Source organism: Rhineura floridana, chromosome 8, assembly GCF_030035675.1.
Source record: "Rhineura floridana isolate rRhiFlo1 chromosome 8, rRhiFlo1.hap2, whole genome shotgun sequence".
Classification (NCBI taxonomy): Eukaryota; Metazoa; Chordata; class Lepidosauria; order Squamata; family Rhineuridae; genus Rhineura; species Rhineura floridana.
The window spans coordinates 76,819,014-76,839,190 of record NC_084487.1 but is presented as its reverse complement, the minus strand read 5'-3'; the positions used below and the strand labels follow the sequence as shown (position 1 = coordinate 76,839,190).

The 20,177-nt window shown below is 40.2% G+C and overlaps 1 protein-coding gene across 4 annotated transcripts in view; it reads left to right on the top strand.

Annotated features, from left to right (window-relative positions):
- The first annotated feature begins 4,377 nt into the window (after nt 1–4,377).
- The window catches only part of MON2 (MON2 homolog, regulator of endosome-to-Golgi trafficking), a 165,064-nt gene continuing 149,264 nt past the window's right edge, over nt 4,378–20,177 (top strand). For 2 of the 4 annotated variants that reach the window (XM_061639850.1, XM_061639849.1), the window contains exon 1: nt 4,379–4,779. In XM_061639850.1, coding sequence (XP_061495834.1) covers nt 4,669–4,779 — 111 coding nt within the window. In that variant the 5' untranslated portion in view covers nt 4,379–4,668. Of the gene's footprint in view, nt 4,780–20,177 lie in introns of all 4 variants that reach the window. The other 2 variants (XM_061639852.1, XM_061639851.1) reach the window with 2 other exon arrangements.

Genomic DNA, 20,177 nt, shown 5'->3' with positions numbered 1-20,177 from the left:
ACTATCTTGAGCTGTATCCCAAATATTAGTCTATACCACAAACTCCAGTCTAATAGTTGGTTTTACTCTTGGATGGGGAAACTCCTGCACTTTGTTTAGCAATATTTTCCCTCTGTTCACTTCACCAAACTTAAGTATACCATTTCCTCTACCCCTTTCTCAGAACTGGTTCTGGTTACCTTTTGGAGAGTTCATGCATTAGGTATGATCAAACAGCATGCAACATATACCTGCCTGACTTCAGCCCACATTCTGCTTCTGAACAAGCCTAAATGAACAATAAAGTAGGAATATGATTTGCTGTGTAATATAGAAATACGCCAGAGACAGAAAAGCTTTTGACTTACCAAATTCTGTGAAACATTGTGGATTCTTTCCATGCATGTCTATGGATGAATTAGTAATAGTGCATGAACATTGTTTAGATCTAGTCCTGGATTAATCCAAGGATAAATGAATGGTGTTGCCTTCTGTAAGTGATGGAAGGGGGTGAAAACATTTCCAACAAATTTTTAGTAGTATTGGAAACTAGTAATGAAAGAAACAAGATAATTGGGTTGATCATACAATAAATGATTAAGTACCAGTTTGCCCTAAAGAAAGCAAATTTTAAATTCCATAACACTGTTAAGTATTTCCAGTATTTTACAAGAGTATTATTTTAAGTATTACAGCTATCTGTATGAGGCACAAGGGAGATATCTGGAGTTGTTTTCAGTTTTAATCACCTGTATTCAAGGATGCATGAATTCTAGAACTGTGCTAAGATGAACTACTAGGATGCTTATAGAAATAGAGCAAAGATAGTATTTCATGCAGAAGATATTAGAGATTGGCTTACATAAGCACTGGGGAACCTATGTCTGTCTGTCAAGATGTTGCTGAATGATACTGGTTGATTAGTGGGTGGGCTAATGTTGATATTGCTGCCTTTTAGTGGTAGATTGGACTTGATTTTATTTATTTATTAAATTTATATCCCACCCTTCCTCCTAGAAGCAGTCCAGAGCGGCAAACAAAAACACTAAAAACACTCTGAAGCATCTTAACAACAAACGACTTCAAAGCATATTAAAACAAAAGATCTGTAAAAATATTTTAAAAGTTAAAAACAGCTTTTTTAAAAAAAAGTTTTAAAAACATCTAAAAAAAGATAATGCCAACATAGACTGCAATAAGGTTTCTACTTAAAAGACTTGTTCAAAGAGGAAGGTCTTCAATAGGCACCGAAAATAATAGAGATGGTGCCTATCTAATATTAAAGGGAAGGGAATTCCAAAGGGGAGGTGCCACACACAAAAGGTCCACTTCCTATGTTGTGCAGAACAGACCTCCTCATGAGATGGTATCTGCAGGAGGCCCTCACATGTAGAGTGCAGTGATGAACTGAGTAGTTAATGGGGTAAGATAATCTTTCAGGTATCCTGATCCCAAGCTGCATAGGGCTTTGTATGCCAAAACCAGCACCTTGAACTTGGCCCGGTAGTTAATGGTCAGCCAGTACAATTCTTTCAACAGTGGTGGAACATGTTGGCAATACCCTGCCCCAGTGAGCAGCTGTGCTGGTGCAAAAATGCAGCTTCTGAACCAACTTCAAGGGCAGCCCCACATAGAGTGCATTACAATAACCCACCTGGAAGTTATTAGTGCATGGACAACAGTGCTGTTGATACTTTTGATTTTGTGGGATCTCAGACAATACTAATTTTTCATGTAATGAACATGTTTTGATTTAGAATATTTTTTTAATGCCCTTCATTAAATGATCTCAGGACACTTTAGAATAATCTACTATATATTTTGGATAGTTCTTAACTGTGCATTTGGATACCTCTTAAGATATCATAACCAAATTTGGTATGATGGTTCCAAGGAGCAGGTTTTCATTTATTTTTGGATACAATTGGATACCATTTTGAATCAAGATGGCAGGCTGAGCCTTTCAGAACTTACACTGATTTCAGCCAGATTTCAAAACTGTGGTGATATTTTGGTTTCTCACAATTCTCAATACAGTTAAAACCACTGCATGCATCTGTGTGCGCGCACATATAAACATTGCATGTTCCTATAACTACAGCTGTTCACCACCAGCAAAGAGTTAGTAAACACATTCCAAGTTTCATTTACCATCCCATTTTATTTAATGTGTATTAGTTTGTATTCTGAAAAGCAGCATTTTTCAACTGAGCAAAATCAGAAACCATTATTTTATCTATATAATATGCTTGCATCATCTGTATTTCCTTACTAAGTAGTTGTGTGTCTTTCCTCTGCATACATTTAGGATTGGATAACAAGGTATAATTAAGGGCTACATGGCAGGATATTATACTTACAGTACATTATTTTAGAGGCTACTTATTTTAAGCATGTGAGTAGTCATGCTAAAGGCAGATGCTTTAATCAATCACGTGCATAAATACAGTCCTCATCATGTACCTGTCTTACAGTATGGTTGCTCTGACATGGTGGTTCTTAATTTTTGTGTGTGTTAAGTCATTGTCATGCCATCTGTCAGGCTATTAACTGAACTGAAGAAGAATCAGTAGCATTTCCTTCATTGCCTTATGCTGTAGTAAGCTGCAAATCAAGGCTCTAGTGTGAACTGCAGGAGAGGCTTTGGTCAAGTCTACCATCCCCCTGGCCTGCACATAAGAATCAGCTAGTACATGAGAATTCTTACGTTTCTATTGCTGTTCATAATTGGGAGGAGATGGATAAAAAGAATCCTTTGCTTTTTTTCTCCATACTTTAGTAGAGCAACATATTTTGGCCTACACCTAATGTATGCTTGCCAGGGAAACAAAGATAAACCCAGCTCTCTGCTGAGTCTTGTGTACATTTTTAAAAACATGCTCTTGACATTTATATTTTGCAATATTCCAAATTTTGCAGTGTGGGAAAGAATCCTTTCTCAAGCAGAAAAGTAAACGAGGTGCATAAAAGAGAGCCTCCAGAAAACTATGCTGAGCTTCTTTGTGAGGCAAACTGCTCCCTAGGCCTACTGCCAGTTGCTCAAGAAGAAATCATATGGTACTTTATAGTATTGCCAAAGCTGCTTATTCTATAATCTGCTCCACTAAGTGCACGTTGTAGGGCTGTAGTATCTTGGCATAAGGAATGCATACCTTAAAACATGGGACAGCTGCCAACTCCCCCTTTAAAGAAGCAAGAGAAGGCTTCCGTAGAGCAATTGTGGTTGTGTATATAGCAACACCTGTCTAAACATGGATAGTACCTTCTGTAAATACACCTAATGTTAAAGTGAGAAAACTACAGGAATGTACTTAGAATGCTTATGTCCTGTTTACAAGAAATCTCACAATAAAAAGTTATATTCAAGAAATATTTTTAGGGTGACAGGATTACTCTGGTGGTATTTCCTACCTTCAGATTTGGTCTTCCTTGGTTTTGCCCTCTGCCACAAAGGAGAAAGACTGAACAGCTAGATCTCATTCAACCCATGAGGGAGGCAAGTCTCGTCTTGCTTGTTGTTGTTATATGCCTTCAAGCTAGGGTAAAGCAGTGGGGCTAGTTGGCTGTAAGTTATTCATCCCACAATGGCAGAAAGACTTCCCTTGCTGGCATCTGCTGTTGGAATTTGGAGTTGCTTAAGTGCTGGACAGCTTTGTTAACAAAAATTGTGTTAAAAGGTGGAAACTAATACTAGTATGATAAAGCAGACCGTGAGATACAACACCGGCCTTAAAATAAACAGCTAAAAATGTCATTTTTTAAAAAAAAATGGGGAAACATCCCACACAATTTTGAGTTTGTGATAGGGAACGCCTGATAGCTATGGGTGGTGGTGTTGATCCTAATACTACATGATTGTAATCCTGTATCCATTTACTGGTGTGTAAGCCCCACTGAACTCATTAGGCTTTACTTCTAAGTACACATAGGATTGAGTTGTAAGAAAATAACGGGTAACCCTACACTTGTTTTCCTTTGCTTTGTTTTGATTGGGCAAATCTGTGATATGTGGTTGTAGGGATGGGATCTTAAAAAGAAAAGTCGAGTCAGGGCTGATGATACAAGAAAACAAGCGTTAATTTCCAGAAAGAGCGATGCTGAGGCCTGCCTTGGAGTCGCCTCCTGGGGACCTGGAATCCTTCCGCATCATTTGCAAGGAGACTAACAAGAGAAGTGGTGAATTTAGAATAGAATGGTGTTGTGAGGAAAACAAACTGTACGTGTTCTGAGAAAACAAATTCTTCATCTGTTCCAGAACTGAGTCCCGGCTCAAATTCAGTCCAAGCACTGTCACCTCATCTGCCCCCGAGGAATACCCCGTGGCACCTTCTAAGACGCGAAGCATTTCCTATCCCGCCAGAACGCGTAGGACTTGCCATTCCTTGGTCTCAGCAGCTGAGGCCGGGCCCTCCCAGCTCCGCCCCTTCCCCCGGCCTCTGCGTACGGAAACGGGGCTGACGTGTGGCGGAGCATTGTGGGAGCTGGAGCGGACGTGGACGCGGCAGGGGCGGTCGTGGAGGGTTCTGCCTATCTGTTTGCTTGCTTGAGCGGACTGTGGTTTTACCCGGGATTTTTTTGCCTCAGAGCGCCACCACAAAAGACGACAACGCTGGCTCGCCCAGCCTGCCATTTGTCGGCCTCCCTTCGCTATTTCTCCTGCTGTTGCTGTCTTTACAACACGGCGGAGCCATGGCCGGGACTAGCAGTCCTGAGGCCGTGAAGAAACTGCTGGAAAACATGCAGGGCGACCTGCGGGCCCTCAGCTTGGAGTGCCGCAAAAAATTTCCTCCCGTCAAGGAGGTGAGGGGAACTTGACTAAAGGGGGGAATTCTGATGGGGGGGTGTCTGTGGTAAAGTCTCGCCGTGCGTGCGTGCGTGCGTGCTTGTGAACGCCTATTAGTTTTTTTCTTTTCTGCTTGTACAGTATATTAGGAGGTGGTGGTAGGGGGTCTCTAGGTCGTTGCGTGGGATTGTGCTGCTGCCTTTTCCCCCTTTGCAAACTGAAACCCTATCCAAGGTAAAACATACCAATGGCTGGTATACATTGCAGTGTCTGGACCCCTTAGCCACAGTCGTCCGAGTGCAGCACTTTCTGCCCTTGCTTCGCCAGCAGTTCTCGGTTGCACCTCATTCTTCCAAGGCTTCAATTTCTAGTGGACGAACTTTTTAGTGTACTGTTCTGTGCCCAGCAGTGGTGCGTTTTTGGGGTAACTGATGCCGCTCAAAATGTATTATCCTTGAACATAACAGCCTGTGTACTGTGGCTGTCATCTGTTATCATTAGATAACTTGGAGAAAGGTGAGGTTCCTGTTTGGAGACAAGTTTAGTGGTTTTCAAGGCATGACACATAGTAGCATCTGTTCGCATAATCAAAAAGAGGATTGTGTTACACAAACATATCTTCAAAGTGTTCCTGTTTTACTAGCAATAGAAAAACATGTTTCTGGTGTATATTGCATTTGAAAGTGACACTTCGAACTGCATTCTTGTGTCTAGGATGATGCTATTTGTGAGGGGTGTGAGTATGTATGAATTAAGAGGGTGGGTTGGTTTACATATGTATATTTTCAGCCTTTGGTAGGACTTCAGAATTTTGAGTTATATTTTGGGAGTGAGATGTATCTTATTTCTGTGTGCTATTGAGTTCATATATAGTATCAATTATGTGATAAGCTTTTTGTCTCCCATATGTAGATAATTACCTGACATGCTAAGAGACAATTGCCAGTAATTACTGATCAGTTCTGCATATTAAATAATAATAGCTTTCCTATATGAATAATGATGGGAAATTACAGAATGTAGTAGTGAATATTTTATTGGCTTCTTTTTTTTGGAGGAGGGTAAAGGATGTTCGGAACTCTATTTATGAAGTGGCTACTTATTAGCAAATGTTTGAAATTATTATTTTGTCTGGACACACTTCAACTTCATAAGATCTTTTGCTCTGTATTCCTGTTAAGATATGGAAATACTCTTTTTTATATACAAACAGTGTGTAAGGAACATTGTGTGTATAAGAAATAGTCCACCTTTCAATACTGTTATCCTGAGTACTTTATTTTTTTTAGTTGGATTTGTTTAGAGACCGGCATCTCCCTCTTAGCGGTTTTTTATTTTGAGTCATTTTCTTTCTTTTCAGACCTTGGTAAAGCTACAGTTGTACAGGAATACAACCCAGTACTTCAAGAAGGATATAGTACAGATGGTTATATAAATTCAAATTTATGCAATAAGTAGAAAAGGTCTTTTAGACCAAGAAGGATAATGAGTGGGTTTCCTGCACTGCATTTACTGTCATCTCTTTCTGAATGTATGAGTTGAGGCATGTATAGAGTGTGGCTTTGTCATCTTATTATCTTGGAATACTGTGTAAAATTTGCTTTATGATTCAAAACTACATATTTCAGGACTTAAAGCAAATGCCATCCCATTCAGTATTGATTAGTGACAAACTGTTTTATTCATAAGTTTGATCAATGACCAAATTTTTCTGTTCTACTTCACATGCTCTTAGAAACATCCCCTATTACATCTTTAAATCCTGTAAACCATAACTGATAATATTATAATACTTAATCCGCTGGTTTCAGTTTGCAAGAGAAGTGTATTGTAAAGTAGCCTTAGTGCTTTATTTTCCACTTTGTAACATCCTAGCCATATCCAGAGTATATTCTGTTCCTTAGTTTATGCTAGTTCCATCTTCAGAGGTAATGTTCGTGCTCATATAAGCCAATATGTCTCCATTTTTTTACTCTATTGTCATTTAGCTACAATGAAGTGTTAGAGATGTGGATAAATCTCAAAGGGGGTATGGGGCCAGAGCGCATTGTCTAAGAAACACAGTCTGATGTGACGGGATGGTCAGTGTGGAAGATAGCATCAACCTCCTTGCACTTGCCATTGAGCCTGGATTCTAGACTGCCGTGTAGGAGGGAATATCTCACTTAGACTAATATGCAACTAAGCTACAATGCTGTGTATACTTACTTGGGAGTAAGCCCCTCTAAACCCACTGGGGCTGAGTAAACATTCATAGAGCTGCACTGTCAGAATTCTGGCCATCTCTGGAGTCTGCCCTTCTGCTTACCCATTACTTGAGGGGGTGGCAGAAAAGGGGTCATATTGTGTCCCTGTTCCCAGCAGATTCCTCAGAGAGACAGACCTGATATGCTGGAGTTCCTACCCAATAATATGAATTAGCAGTCTATTATTATTATTATTATTTATTTAATTTATTAGTCGCCCATCTGGCTGGTTGTCCAGCCACTCTGGGCGACGTACAAGATAAAACAATACATTAAAACATTAAAATTTAAAACCATAACAGTAAGAAACCTAACCCACCCCAAAAGCCTGCCTGAAGAGCCAGGTCTTCAAGGCCCGGCGGAAGCTTAGCATAGAAGGGGCATGGCGGAAATCATATTGTTTCTGTGTAAACAAATGTAGTTGTTTTAGGACAGGGTGGGGAACCATTTTTGCCCCAAAAGCCATGGTTCCTTCTTGGTAGTCTTCTAGGAACCAGAGGAAAAAATGGGGAGAACAACAAATGTGAATGTTACCTTTAAATAGTATAAGTTTGTACACACACTCATACACCCCCCACTTATCTTCATCAGTAGTACCAGGGTTCTGAAGTATAATCAGAGTTCAAGGACACATTCCAGACAGGAAAAGCACTAAAGGAGAGTACAATGCAGGGCTGGTAAGGAGTGTGGCTTGGGGAAAGTTCCAGGGGCCAGATTTGGCTCCCATACCTGTTTTATGATACTGACTACTGTAAAAACTCTTGATTGTGGAAATGTTGTGTTATGGTTTATTTCTATGCTGCCTTTTGGCCAAAAAGGCCCTCAAGGCAGCTCACAAAAACAAATACAAAATACACACCATAAAAGAACAATACAGTGTACAAAAAATTAAATAACAAAATATTGTTGTTGTTATGTGCCTCCAAGTTGACTACGACTTATGGCGACCCTATGAATCAGTGACCTCCAAGAGCATCTGTCATGAACCACCCTGTTCAGATCTTGTAAGTTCAGGTCTGTGGCTTCCTTTATGGAATCAATCCATCTCTTCTTTGGCCTTCCTGTTTTTCTACTTCCTTCTGTTTTTCCAAGCATTATTATCTTTTCTAATGAAGCATGTCTTCTCATTATGTGTCCAAAGTATGATAACCTCAGTCTCATCATTTTAGCTTCTAGTGATAGTTCTGGTTTAATTTGTTCTAACACCCAATTATTTGTCTTTTTTGCAGTCCATGGTATTCGCAAACCTCTTCTCCAACATCACATTTCAAATGAGTTGATTTTTCTCTTATCCGCTTTTTTCACTGTCCAACTTTCACATCCATACATAGAGATTGGAAATACCATGGTCTGAATGATCGCGACTTTAGTGTTCAGTGTTCATTTTAGTGTAGTTCTCTCACAGCTGCCCTCCCCAGTACCTAGCCTTCTTCTGATTTCTTGACTATTATCTCCATTTTGGTTAATGACTGTGCCGAGGTATTGATCCTTGACAAGTTCAATGTCCTCATTGTCAACTGTAAAGTTGCATAAATCTTCTGTTGTCATTACTTTAGTCTTTTTGACGTTCAGCTGTAGTCCTGCTTTTGTGCTTTCCTCTTTAACTTTCATCAGCATTTGTTTCAAATCATTACTGGTTTCTGCTAGTAGTATGTTATCATTTGCATATCTTAAATTATTGATATTTCTCCCTCCAATTTTCACACCTCCTTCATCTTGGTCCAATCCTGCTTTCCGTATGATATGTTCTGCGTATAGATTAAATAAATAGGGTGATAAAATACACCCCTGTCTCACACCCTTTCCGATGGGGAACCAATCGGTTTCTCCATATTCTGTCCTCACACTAGCCTCTTGTCCAGAATATAGGTTGCACATCAGGACAATCAGATGCTGTGACACCCCCATTTCTTTTAAAGCATTCCATAGTTTTTCATGATCTACACAGTCAAAGGCTTTGCTGTAATCTATAAAGCACAGGGTGATTTTCTTCTGAAATTTCTTGGTCCTTTCCATTATCCAACGTATGTTTGCGGTATGATCTCTGGTACCTCTTCCCTTTCTAAATCCAGCTTGGACGTCTGGCATTTCTCACTCCATATATGGTAAGAGCCTTCATTGTAGAATTTGAGCATTACTTTACTTGCATGGGTTACTAAGGCAATAGTTCGATATTTCCTGCATTCCCTGGGATCCCCTTTCTTTGGAATTGGGATGTATATTGACCGCTTCCAGTCTGTGGGCCATTGTTTAGTTTTCCATATTTCTTCTCAGATTTTAGTCATAATTTGGACTGATTCGGTCTTAGTAGCTTGTAGCAACTCTGTTGGTATGCCATCTATTCCTGGTGATCTGTTTCTTCCAAGTATTTTAAGAGCAGCTTTCACCTCGCATTCTAAAATTTCTGGTTCTTCATCATACAGTTCCTCCGTGAATGAATCTGTCATCCTGGCATCTCTTTTATAGAGTTCTTCAGTGTACTGCTTCCATCTTCCTTTTATTTCATCTTGGTCATTCAGTGTGTTCCCCTGTTGATTATTCAACATCCTTACTGTTGGGTTGAATTTCCCTTTAATTTCTGTAATCTTTTGGAACGGCTCTTGTTCTACCCTTTTTGTTGTCGTCTTCTATTTCTATACAGTAACTATTGTAATAGTTCTCTTTGTCCCTACGTACTAGTTGCTGTATTGTTGCTTTTAGGGTTCTGACTGTGTTTCTATCTCCTTTTGCTTTTGCTTTCCTTCTCCCTTTAACCATTTGAAAAGTTTCTTCAGTCATCCATTGATGTCTGTCTCTCTTTTTAACTAGAGGTATTGTCTTTTTACAATTTTCCCTGATAACGTCTCTGACTTCATTCCATAGTTCTTCTGGTTCTCTGTCAACTAAGTTTAAAGCCTCAAACCTGTTTCTTATTTGATCTTTATATGCTTCTGGGATGTTATTTAAATTGTATTTTGGCATTATGATTGCTTTGTTCTTTAGCTTTAGTCTGATTTTTGATACGATCAGTTCATGATCTATACCGCAGTCTGCTCCTGGTCTTGTTTTTGCAGAAAGTATGGAACTTCTCCATCTTCTGCTACCAATTATATAATCAATTTGATTCCTATATTGACCATTTGGTGATGTCCATGTGTACAGTCGTCTTTTCGGTTGCTCAAAAAATGTGTTCACAAGAAACAAATTATTGGCTTCACAGAATTCAATAAGTCTTTCTCCTGCTTCATTTCTATCTCCTACGCCCCATTTCCCCACAATTCCTAATTCTTCTCTGTTCCCTACTTTTGAATTCCAGTCCCCCATGTTTATCAGAGCATCCTGTTTTGGTGTGTGATCAATTTCTTCCTGTACTTCTGTCTAGAATCTCTCCATTTCCTCTTCTTCTTTGTTTGCTGTTGGACCATAGAGTTGGATGATGGTTATGTTGATAGGTTTCCCATTTAATCTCATTGATATCACTCGCTCAGACCTTGCGTTGTAGCTCCTAATTGCTCTTGCTACATCACTTCTCACTATTAAAGCAACCCCATTTCTTCTTAATTTCTCATTTCCTGCATAAAATATTTTGTAGTTGCCTGATTGGAAATGTCCTATTCCCGTCCATTTTAGTTTGCTCACACCAAGTATTGTAATGTTGATGTGTTCCATTTCTTGCTTGACAATTTCTAACTTTCCCTGGTTCATGCTTCTCACATTCCATGTTCCTATTGTGCGTGTCGTACAACTCTGGGCTTCCTTTCAGCTTTGACCCAGCTGCGTCATTAGTCACAGCGCTACTCGTACTTGTCCTTTGTTCTTCCCCAGTAGCTCGGTGAGTGCCTTCATACCTAGGGGTCTCATCTTCCAGCACTATCTCGTGTTGCATTTTGGATACTCTGTTCATAGGGTTTTTGTGGTAAGAGATATTCAGAGGTGGTTTACCATTGCCTTCCTCTGAGTGGATGCATCTTAGTCTGGTGTTTCAGCTTTGACCATTCCGCCTTGGGTGCCCCTGCTAGGAGTCTTGCCTCTTGGTCTAGATTTCTGAATGCATTGCTCTTAGCTTTTCTACCCTCCTTACCATGTTAAGGTGTGCATCGTAGAGGGGGAACAAAATATTAACATTGTTAAAAAAGTAACAGGAACATCTTTCAATAACAATACAATAACAATCAGCACTTTCCTATTGTTTTGACAATGTCTACGATATTCCGTCATCATATCTGAAGAGTACCTCACACAAATCCAAGATGGGAATATAGCTTCTCCACTCCCCTTTTGGCTAATTCTCTAACAACAATGCTTGTTATGTAGACAACTTAAGGAAAGCATGAATTCGCAAACATCTTATCAAAATTCAGAATGGCTCAACAAATTGCAATGGGAAAGGTGCTGAGCTTGGGTAGCTCACTATAAAATCAAGCTGCTAAGATTGTGGTGATGTTTTTCTCATGTTCCATTAAGGTGGATATGGTGAAAATAAACAAACATGTTATCTGATGCAAAAAAAACCCCTCTTTAATGTGTTTACCTGAGGTTCCAGTGCTTTGCTGTGTTTAGCATAAACTTTCAGTGTCCACTTTGATACTGAAAGTGTTAATAGGTATATTTAAAATCCTGAGTTTTAACCTACAAGACACAAACTAAGAAACCAATTAAGGTTTCTCCCACGTAAGTTTTTTTTGGGGGGGGGGGATAATAGTACTGTAAGCAATTTTTCCACTAAGTGCAATTCTGTGTAAATCTGCTCAAGAGAAAGTCTGACTGAATGCAATGGGACTTCCAGATAATCTAGGTTCACCTTCCAGAGCAGATTTTGGGGGTTCGGGAGGGCTGTAGAGGTGAAGAGATGAAGGAGAAGCACTGTTTCTCCAGTGGACAACTGCTTGTGCTACATTGGATCTTGTCCTATTTATTTATTTATTAAATTTATATCCTGCCCTTCCTCCCAGAAGGAGTCCAGGGGATTGTGAGTGGGCATTCAGTGTTGGTAGCCACTGTATTAATTGGAGCTGAGAGTTGAAACTAAAGCGTTCCATGCAAAAAATGTCCCTACGTTCAACTGCAACCCACCACTGATCATACATCAATCAGATTTTGTGGATTTGCCAAGTTGGTGGGAGCAGGAGTAGTAGGCAGTATCTTGGATAGGGCTGAAGAATGTGAATAGGAGTGAAATAATTCTGATCTGATGGAGGATTTGACAGCCTTTAAGGCAGATTTCAGTGGCAAGTCTCCTAAGTTTTAAGAACAAAACTTGGGAATAAGTTCTACTCCTCTACAGTTTTTTTCTCTAGTTTCTATAACAGGTTACAGATCTGGATATCAAGATGTAATATTGTAGAAAATCAGGGCTAGCAGAAAGTGGACTCCTTGGGAAATACATTTTTTTCATATGCTAAAGTCAGATCCTATTATTTTCTTTTCTTTTTGTAGGATATATATTCATGACTTGAAGTAGTTGAAAAGACAAACATAGGGGAGGAGGATATAAAGTAGTCTTTGTTCTCCATTAGCCTGTACTACATGTCTAGTTTTTAAATTAGGATTGAACTGCAAGGACCATCAACCAATTCTATACATATAACTTTGTTAGCAGGTGGGTTTTTAGTATTTCACTACCATTCAGATCAATATAACGGTACACCATTTGCCAGGTGTTATGGTTATAATGAAGAACTCACTTTATGTAGCTTCTAACAGTCCTGTCTTGTGCATTTTAGCAAAAAGAAAATCTGCTAAAAGCAATTATATGCATATCTATTAAAGAGGAAGTCTCACTGAATGCAGTAGGACTTCTAGGTAATCTAGGTTTACCTTCCAGAGCAGATTTTGGGGGCTCAGGAGGGCTGCACGGGTGAGGAGATGAAGGAGAAGCACTGTTGCTCTAGTGTAGCTTGTGCTACATTGGATCTTGCCCTATTTTTTATATCTCTTTCTGCCTAGAAGGAGCCCAGGGAATTGTAAGTGGGCATTCAGGTTTAGTAGCCATTTTAAGGGTTGGGTATTTTTTCCCCAAACATTGAGGGTTGCGTTGGATACCTTTACAAACTAAAAATCTGTTGCCTTTGATTGATAACAATTTGCATATAATTATGCATTAATTATCTCGGTTTGCCTTAACACTGAGTAAGCTGTGTCTGTATTGTTGGATATGTAGTTTCTCCTGCTTTTTATGCAGTTTGTAAGAGATGTGAGCAGTCATTATATATGAGCAACATGCTACATGCAACTCACTGCACAGTGATACAGTTTCAGGCAGCCTCCACCCTCTCTGTGCACTCCCAGCTTGTTCATGTAAATTAGATCTAAGAAAACTTCACTTTAGGCTTCTGCTGTAATGTTGCCATGTAAAGTTCCCATATCTTCTCAGTATTACAAACAACTGCAATGACCAAAAATACCTGATACTGCTAATACAGTAATACACAACATTTCTACTGGAATTACATTCCTCAGATGATATTATAACTAAATGCAGATGTTCAAAATACTGAGCTGGCACTCAGAATCCTGAGATGGTCTTAAGAACCTTAGAAACAGAATGGGCACAACAGAAATAGAAAGAATAGGAAACACTTTTATGAACTAAGTTAGATTGCCAATCTTTTTCCAAGTGTGACAATAATAACTTTAGGACTAGATGGGGTACGTTAATACCTCAGTTAGCAAAGTAGATGTGGTTCTGGACATTACCTATTTAACAGAAACTTTGGTACCAGAGGTAGGAATTACATAAAAAGAATAGGGACAGGTTCCTACACCAGCCCATAGATGGTGGGGGGCTTCAGCAGGGGCTTTAAAAGGTGCCTACCTGGCTCCTAGCCCCTGACCCCCCAAGTCGTATTCGATCCTTCCCTCTCCAGCCCTGGGAGAAAGCAAGAGATCTCTTTAATGCAAAGCCAAACACACAGGCTTATGGGTTCAGCTTAGCAAAGCCAAGCTACAGGCTTATCAGTTTATTGATAGTAGTGGCTAGTCAGTTTCATCTTAAAGCAAAGGCACAGGCTTGAAAGTTTATACATAGCAAAGCTTGTCAGTTTCATCTTTAAAAAAGCCTTAGTTAAAAGTAGCTTCATTCCTGAAGATTTGTTAACTGAGGTATTATGGTATATTTAAAAATCCAAGCATACATTCAGGAGGATCTCTCAAATAGTCTGTGAACTCCACTACATATGGAGTCTTATGCCACACACTATTAATACACTTGTTGAAGAAAGCCAGGTTTTATCTATGCTGAGCAATACCATGATAATTATTCTTTTATGTGCAGGTATAACATCTGCTTTAATTGGCTTCTGCTTTTGCTACAATGGAAGTTGTCTATAGTGTAGGGAAAAAGGTTCTACAACATCCTTGGTTTAGAGCCCTATATCAAATATCTTTTTAGAACACTTTCCTTTGAGAAACTAGTAAAGAAAGCTTCACTCTTTTAAATGCAGTTAAGCCATTTATTTTATTATCCTCAGCAAGTTAGCTTATTGTAATTACTAGATGTGGCTGACATTAGTTCTCTTTCCCCATCTCCCACTTTCCTGCTTTCATTTGGACCATCAGCATAAACAAATTTGAGTAGCATTGCCTTTCTAGCTGAGTCAGCAGCTTAAAGATTCTGAACTAGGATTGCAGTTTTATTGAAGGTTCAGGTTGCTGCTGCGCAGAGGTATCTGCTATCTAGGAATACAGGCATTGGTGTGGTGAAATATTAGGCAAGGTAATAGGAATACTGAAAAGGGGCTTGGATTTTTTCAGCAGTGCACATACTAGTTTAGCTCATTGACACAGATGCACTGTAGAAAATATTTAAATATATTTTTGTTCCTTTTCTTCTTTCCCCCACCCCCTGGTCCCATCCCCTTTGGTCCCTTTCATTATTTTTTTTTGCTCAGTTTAGTACTTTTTATGGAGATTGTTTACACATATCTGGGTAGAGACACACTGTTGTGCCAGTTCCAATCTGTCTCCACTTCTGTTTTCTGAAAATGGGAGTACAACCCCTTTTTACTCTAAATCCTGGTCAGATCAGCTCCAGTGCATTTTTTAAAAATTCAGCTTCAGACAGATTTTGCAGTTGATTGGTGGATCAACCTGTTGTCCCTCCACGTTGCTGTAGGCGGCTCAGGCAGAGACAATGTTTGGTCCAGCACTTTGCTGTGGGCAGTTTTGAAGGCAGCAGTGGGAGGTGTGTCGCCGAGGCCACAGCTGCTTCAAACTTCAGCCAGAAAAACTATTTTTGCTGTTTTTCAAGTGGTTAGCGTGCCCACGGCCCTTGTCTCCTTTGTGCCACCTTTTATGTTTTAAGCCCTTTGGGGAAGGGACTTGTCCTCTCATAATTTGTAAAGCCTCATTTGCATGGATGGCTGTATATACATAATAATGATACATGCCTACCGTTGGGCTAGGAAAAAATAGAGGGCAAAAGCCAAGATGCTAGAAAAATAGAAATTTATTGTGTCTTCAAACGCGACTCATTTCAGCCTCTAGGTTTTTACACCTTCATCGGGGGCTATAAACAAATAAAAGAGCAGGGACAAATTTACTTATATAAACATGTAAAATCATACATATAACATCTCTAAATCAATCTATGACTTGCACTGCAGGCTATCGAGAAGTTCAAATGAGCAGACCGCTTACAACAATATAAACGCCTCAAAGAACAGAATATTAAGCATGTGTATATATCACGGCAACCCAAAATAAGATACAGGTGGAACCACTTAATTATTTTTCTTGTTACTAAATGACAACCATCTGGGAGTAAAAAACAAGTAAGGGACTGTGGGTATTTTCTGGATTTCATAGTAGAGGAAGAAACTTGAGCTCCTTATTTTTATTAACTACATGGAAGAATTGTTCAAATTCAATTATTCCTCATGTTGCAGCATTTCTCAGTTGATTGTGTGTTACCTGTTCTGCCCATTCAGTGAAGCATCAGAAAGCATTAACACTACTATTGTGGTAATAAAATATATTTTTGGTTTGTCCAAGATTTGATTCCTCCCCCCATCTATTTTATTCACATACTATAGATCGACATGTTCCTGTGAGATAGTAAAAGTAATTTTTATCTATCAGGAAGGTGCAATAGCATGTGTGATGTTAATATATACCTATAGGCAGTTTGTAGTTATGTTCAATGTAGAAGTTCCATAGTTTCTGCAAAAACAAGATCAGGAGCAGACTGCGGTACAAACTACACTTCCCAGGATTCTTTGAGGGAAGCCATGACTGTCTCATGTGAAATCAAGTCTGGTGTGGGTGTGGCCCTCTTATTAGCCAAGCCCAGCAGCTGTGAGGCTTTTAGAACACTGACAGTTGGTCCTTACTGAGCATGCCTCGCGTTATGATAGGCTTCCAGCCAAAATTTCTTAAATTAATTAAAAATCAACCAGGCATTTTTTTTAACTTTTAAACTGCAGTAGATGAAGGTCAGAGTATGGGGCAAGGTCAATGTTAGGATTACAGGTACTCTGTGAACATGGCTGATTTTTAATGAATTTCAACAGATTATGAGAACTCTGTCAGAAAAAAGTCCAAAAGGGCTCTGAGGTTTTTCTCTCTCTTTTTAGACTTTAGAAACTCTCGATTCTCTCTGACTGTTTTGTGTATCGCCATGAAAATTGAGAGGGTTGTTAAGCAAGCGTTTCTGAGTTCAGAACTATAAGTTTTGTAAGGTTTTGTTTTGAGATGAGCTTATGGGAAGCATCAGAATGGCATGTGGGGGTATTTTCAATTTAACATTGCGGAATGTGAAAAATCCATGCTGAAAAATCCATCGTGGCTGTATAATAAAACGCATTTCCAACACAGACGCAGACTGGGACAAGGTCTCATCTTAAAAGGCTTGTTGAAAGAAGGTCTTCAATAGGCACCGAAAAGATAACAGAGATGGCACCTGTCTAATATTAAAGCAAAGGGAATTCCAAAGGGTAGGTGCCACAACACTAAAAGTCCATTTCCTATGTTGTGCAGAACAGACCTCCTGATAAGATGGTATCAGATAATTGGTCAGTTGCCTCCTTTGGATGGAGTTGTACTCCATCTGAAAGAGCAGGTCCGTAGTCTTGGGGGGCTCCTGGATCCATCTTTGTCGCTAGAGGCCCAGGTGACCTCCATGGCTAGGAGTGACTTTTTCCAGCTTCGGCTGATAAGACAGTTGCAGCCGTTTCTGGACCGGGATAGCCTAAACACTGTTGTCCACCCACTGGTAACCTCCAGGCTGGATTACTGTCATGCGCTCTATGTGGGGCTGCCCTCGAAGTTGGTCCGGAAGTTGCAGCTGGTGCAAAATGCAGTGGTGAGACTGCTCACTGGGGCAGGGTATCACCAACATGTTACCTCGCTGCTGAAAGAATTGCACTGGCTGCCCATTTGCTACTGGGCCAAGTTCAAGGTTCTAGTTTCGGTGTACAAAGCCCTATACAGCTTGGGACCAGGATACCTGAAAGACTGTCTTACCCCTTATATATACCCAGTCGATCACTGTGCTCTGCAGGTGAGGGCCTCCTGCAGATACCATCTTATCAGGAAGTTTGTTCTGCACAATATAGGAAATGGACCTTTAGTGTGGCGGCACCTATCCTGTGGAATTCCCTCCCCTTAAATATTAGGCAGGCGTCATCTCTGGTATCTTTTCGGTGCCTTTTGAAGACTTTCCTATTTCAACAAGCCTTTTAAGTTGAAACCTATCCCAGTCTGTGTCTGTGTTAGAATTGCTTTTAATATTTTTTCTTTAATAATATATTTTTAACTCTTTTTTTGTTTTTAAAGATGTTTTTAAAGCTTTTTAAAAATGATTTTAATGTTTTGTTTTAATGTATTTTAAGGTCTTTTTATGATGTTTTAAAGTGTTTTTAGCGTTTCTGTTTGCCGCCCTGGGCTCCTGCTGGGAGGAAGGGTGGGATATAAATCAAATCAAATCAAAATAAAATCTACAGGAGGCCCTCACCTACACAGCACAGTGATCGACTGGGTATATATGGTCTTTCACGTATCCTGGTCCCAAGCTGTATAGGGCTTTGCACACCAAAACTAGAATCTTGAACTTGGCTTGGTAGCAAATGAGCAGCCAGTGCAATTCTGTCCTGGATGGGGTTACACTCCCCCTAAAGGAACAGGTTCGTAGTCTGGGAGTCGTTCTAGACTCTTCCCTGTCACTTGAGGCTCATGTAGCCTCGGTGGCACGGAATGCGTTCTACCAACTTCGATTGGTAGCCCAGCTACGTCCCTACCTGAGTAAGGAGGATCTTACATCAGTAGTACATGCTCTGGTAACCTCATGTTTGGATTACTGTAATGCACTCTACGTAGGGCTACCTCTGAAGACGGTTCGGAAGCTACAGCTGGTGCAAAATGCAGCGGCCAGATTGCTAACAAGAACGAAGCGATCTGACCATATAACACCTATTCTGGCCCGCTTGCACTGGCTTCCAATACGCTTCCGGGCCAAATTCAAAGTGTTGGTATTAACCTATAAAGCCTTATACGGCGCGGGACCTCAATATCTGTCGGAACGCCTCTCCCGTTATGAACTGGCTCGTGCACTACGGTCTGCTACGAAGGCCCTCTTCCGGGTCCCGACCCATAGGGAGGCCCGGAGGGCAGTGACAAGAGCTAGGGCCTTCCCAGTGGTGGCCCACGAACTATGGAATAGTCTCCCCGAGGAGGTCAGCTTGGTGCCGACACTATCATCCTTTCGGCGCCAAGTTAAAACCTTTCTTTTCTCCAAGGCATTTTAATTAATTTTTTGTTAATGATTGTACTGTTTATAATTTGATCTTATCTTATACAGTTTTAGATTGTGAAATTTGATTTTTAGATTGTGGTGTTTTTGTACTATATTGTATTTTATTGTATTTATGTTCACCGCCCAGAGAGCTATTGCTAGTCGGGCGGTATATAAGTTTTAAAAATAAAATAAATAAATAAATAAATTTCAGCAGCGCAGTGATATGTTGGCGATACCCTGCCCCAGTGAGCAGTCTTGCCACCACATTTTGCACCAGATGCAGCTTCCTGACTAACCTCAAGGGCAGCCAGACATAGAGTGCATTACAGTAAACCAGCCTGGAGGTTACCAGTGGGTGGACAACAGTGTTTAGGCTATCCCGGTCCAGAAACTGCCGCAGGTGTCTTACCACCAAAGCTGGTAAAAGGCACTCCTTGCCACTGAAGTCACTTGGGCCTTTAGCGACAATGATGGATCCAGCAGCATCCCCAGCTACGGACCTGCTCTTTCAGATGGAGTACGACCCCATCCAAAGCAGGCAACTGAGCAATCTGAACTCGGGAACCACCAACCCACAGTGCCTTCGTCCTGCTAGGATTCAGACTCAGTTTATTTGGCCCTCATCCAGCCCACCACCAAGTCCATGCAGCTGTCCAGGGCTTGTACGGCTTCTCCCGATTCAGATGTTACAGAAAAACAGAGCTGGGTATTGTCAGTATACTGCTGACACCTTGCCCCAAATCTCCTGATGACTGCTCCGAAGGACTTGATATAGATGTTAAACAGATGATAGTTCTGGTTTAATTTGTTCTAACACCCAAGTATTTGTCTTTTTTGCAGTCAATGGTATCCACAAAGCTCTCCTCCAGTACCACATTTCAAATGAGTTGATTTTTCTCTTATCTGCTTTTTTCACTGTCCAACTTTTAAATCCATACATAGAGATTGGGAATACCATGGTCTGAATGATCCTGACTTTAGTGTTCAGTGATACATCTTTGCATTTGAGGACCTTTTCTAGTTCTCTCACCACTGCCCTCCCCAGTCCTAGCCTTCTTCTGATTTCTTGACTATTGTCTCCATTTTGGTTAATGACTGTGCCAAGATATTGATAATCCTGGACAAGTTGGATGTCCTCATTGTCAACTTTAAAGTTACATAAATCTTCTGTTGTCATTACTTTAGTCTTCTTGACGTTCAGCTGTAGTCCTGCATTTGTGCTTTCCTCTTGAACTTTCATCAGCATTCATTTCAAATCATTACTGGCTGAGATATTGTACTGCCCTACAAATTTGTAAAAATGGAAAGACAATTTGGGTTGGTCTTTCACAGTCCAATCCATTTCCTGTGTGGCTTGGAAGAATTTGGAAACATTTGTAACAGTTTTGTAAGGTTTTGTTTTGAAATTAGCTTATGGGAAGCATCAGAATGGCATGGGGGTATTTTCAATTTAACACAG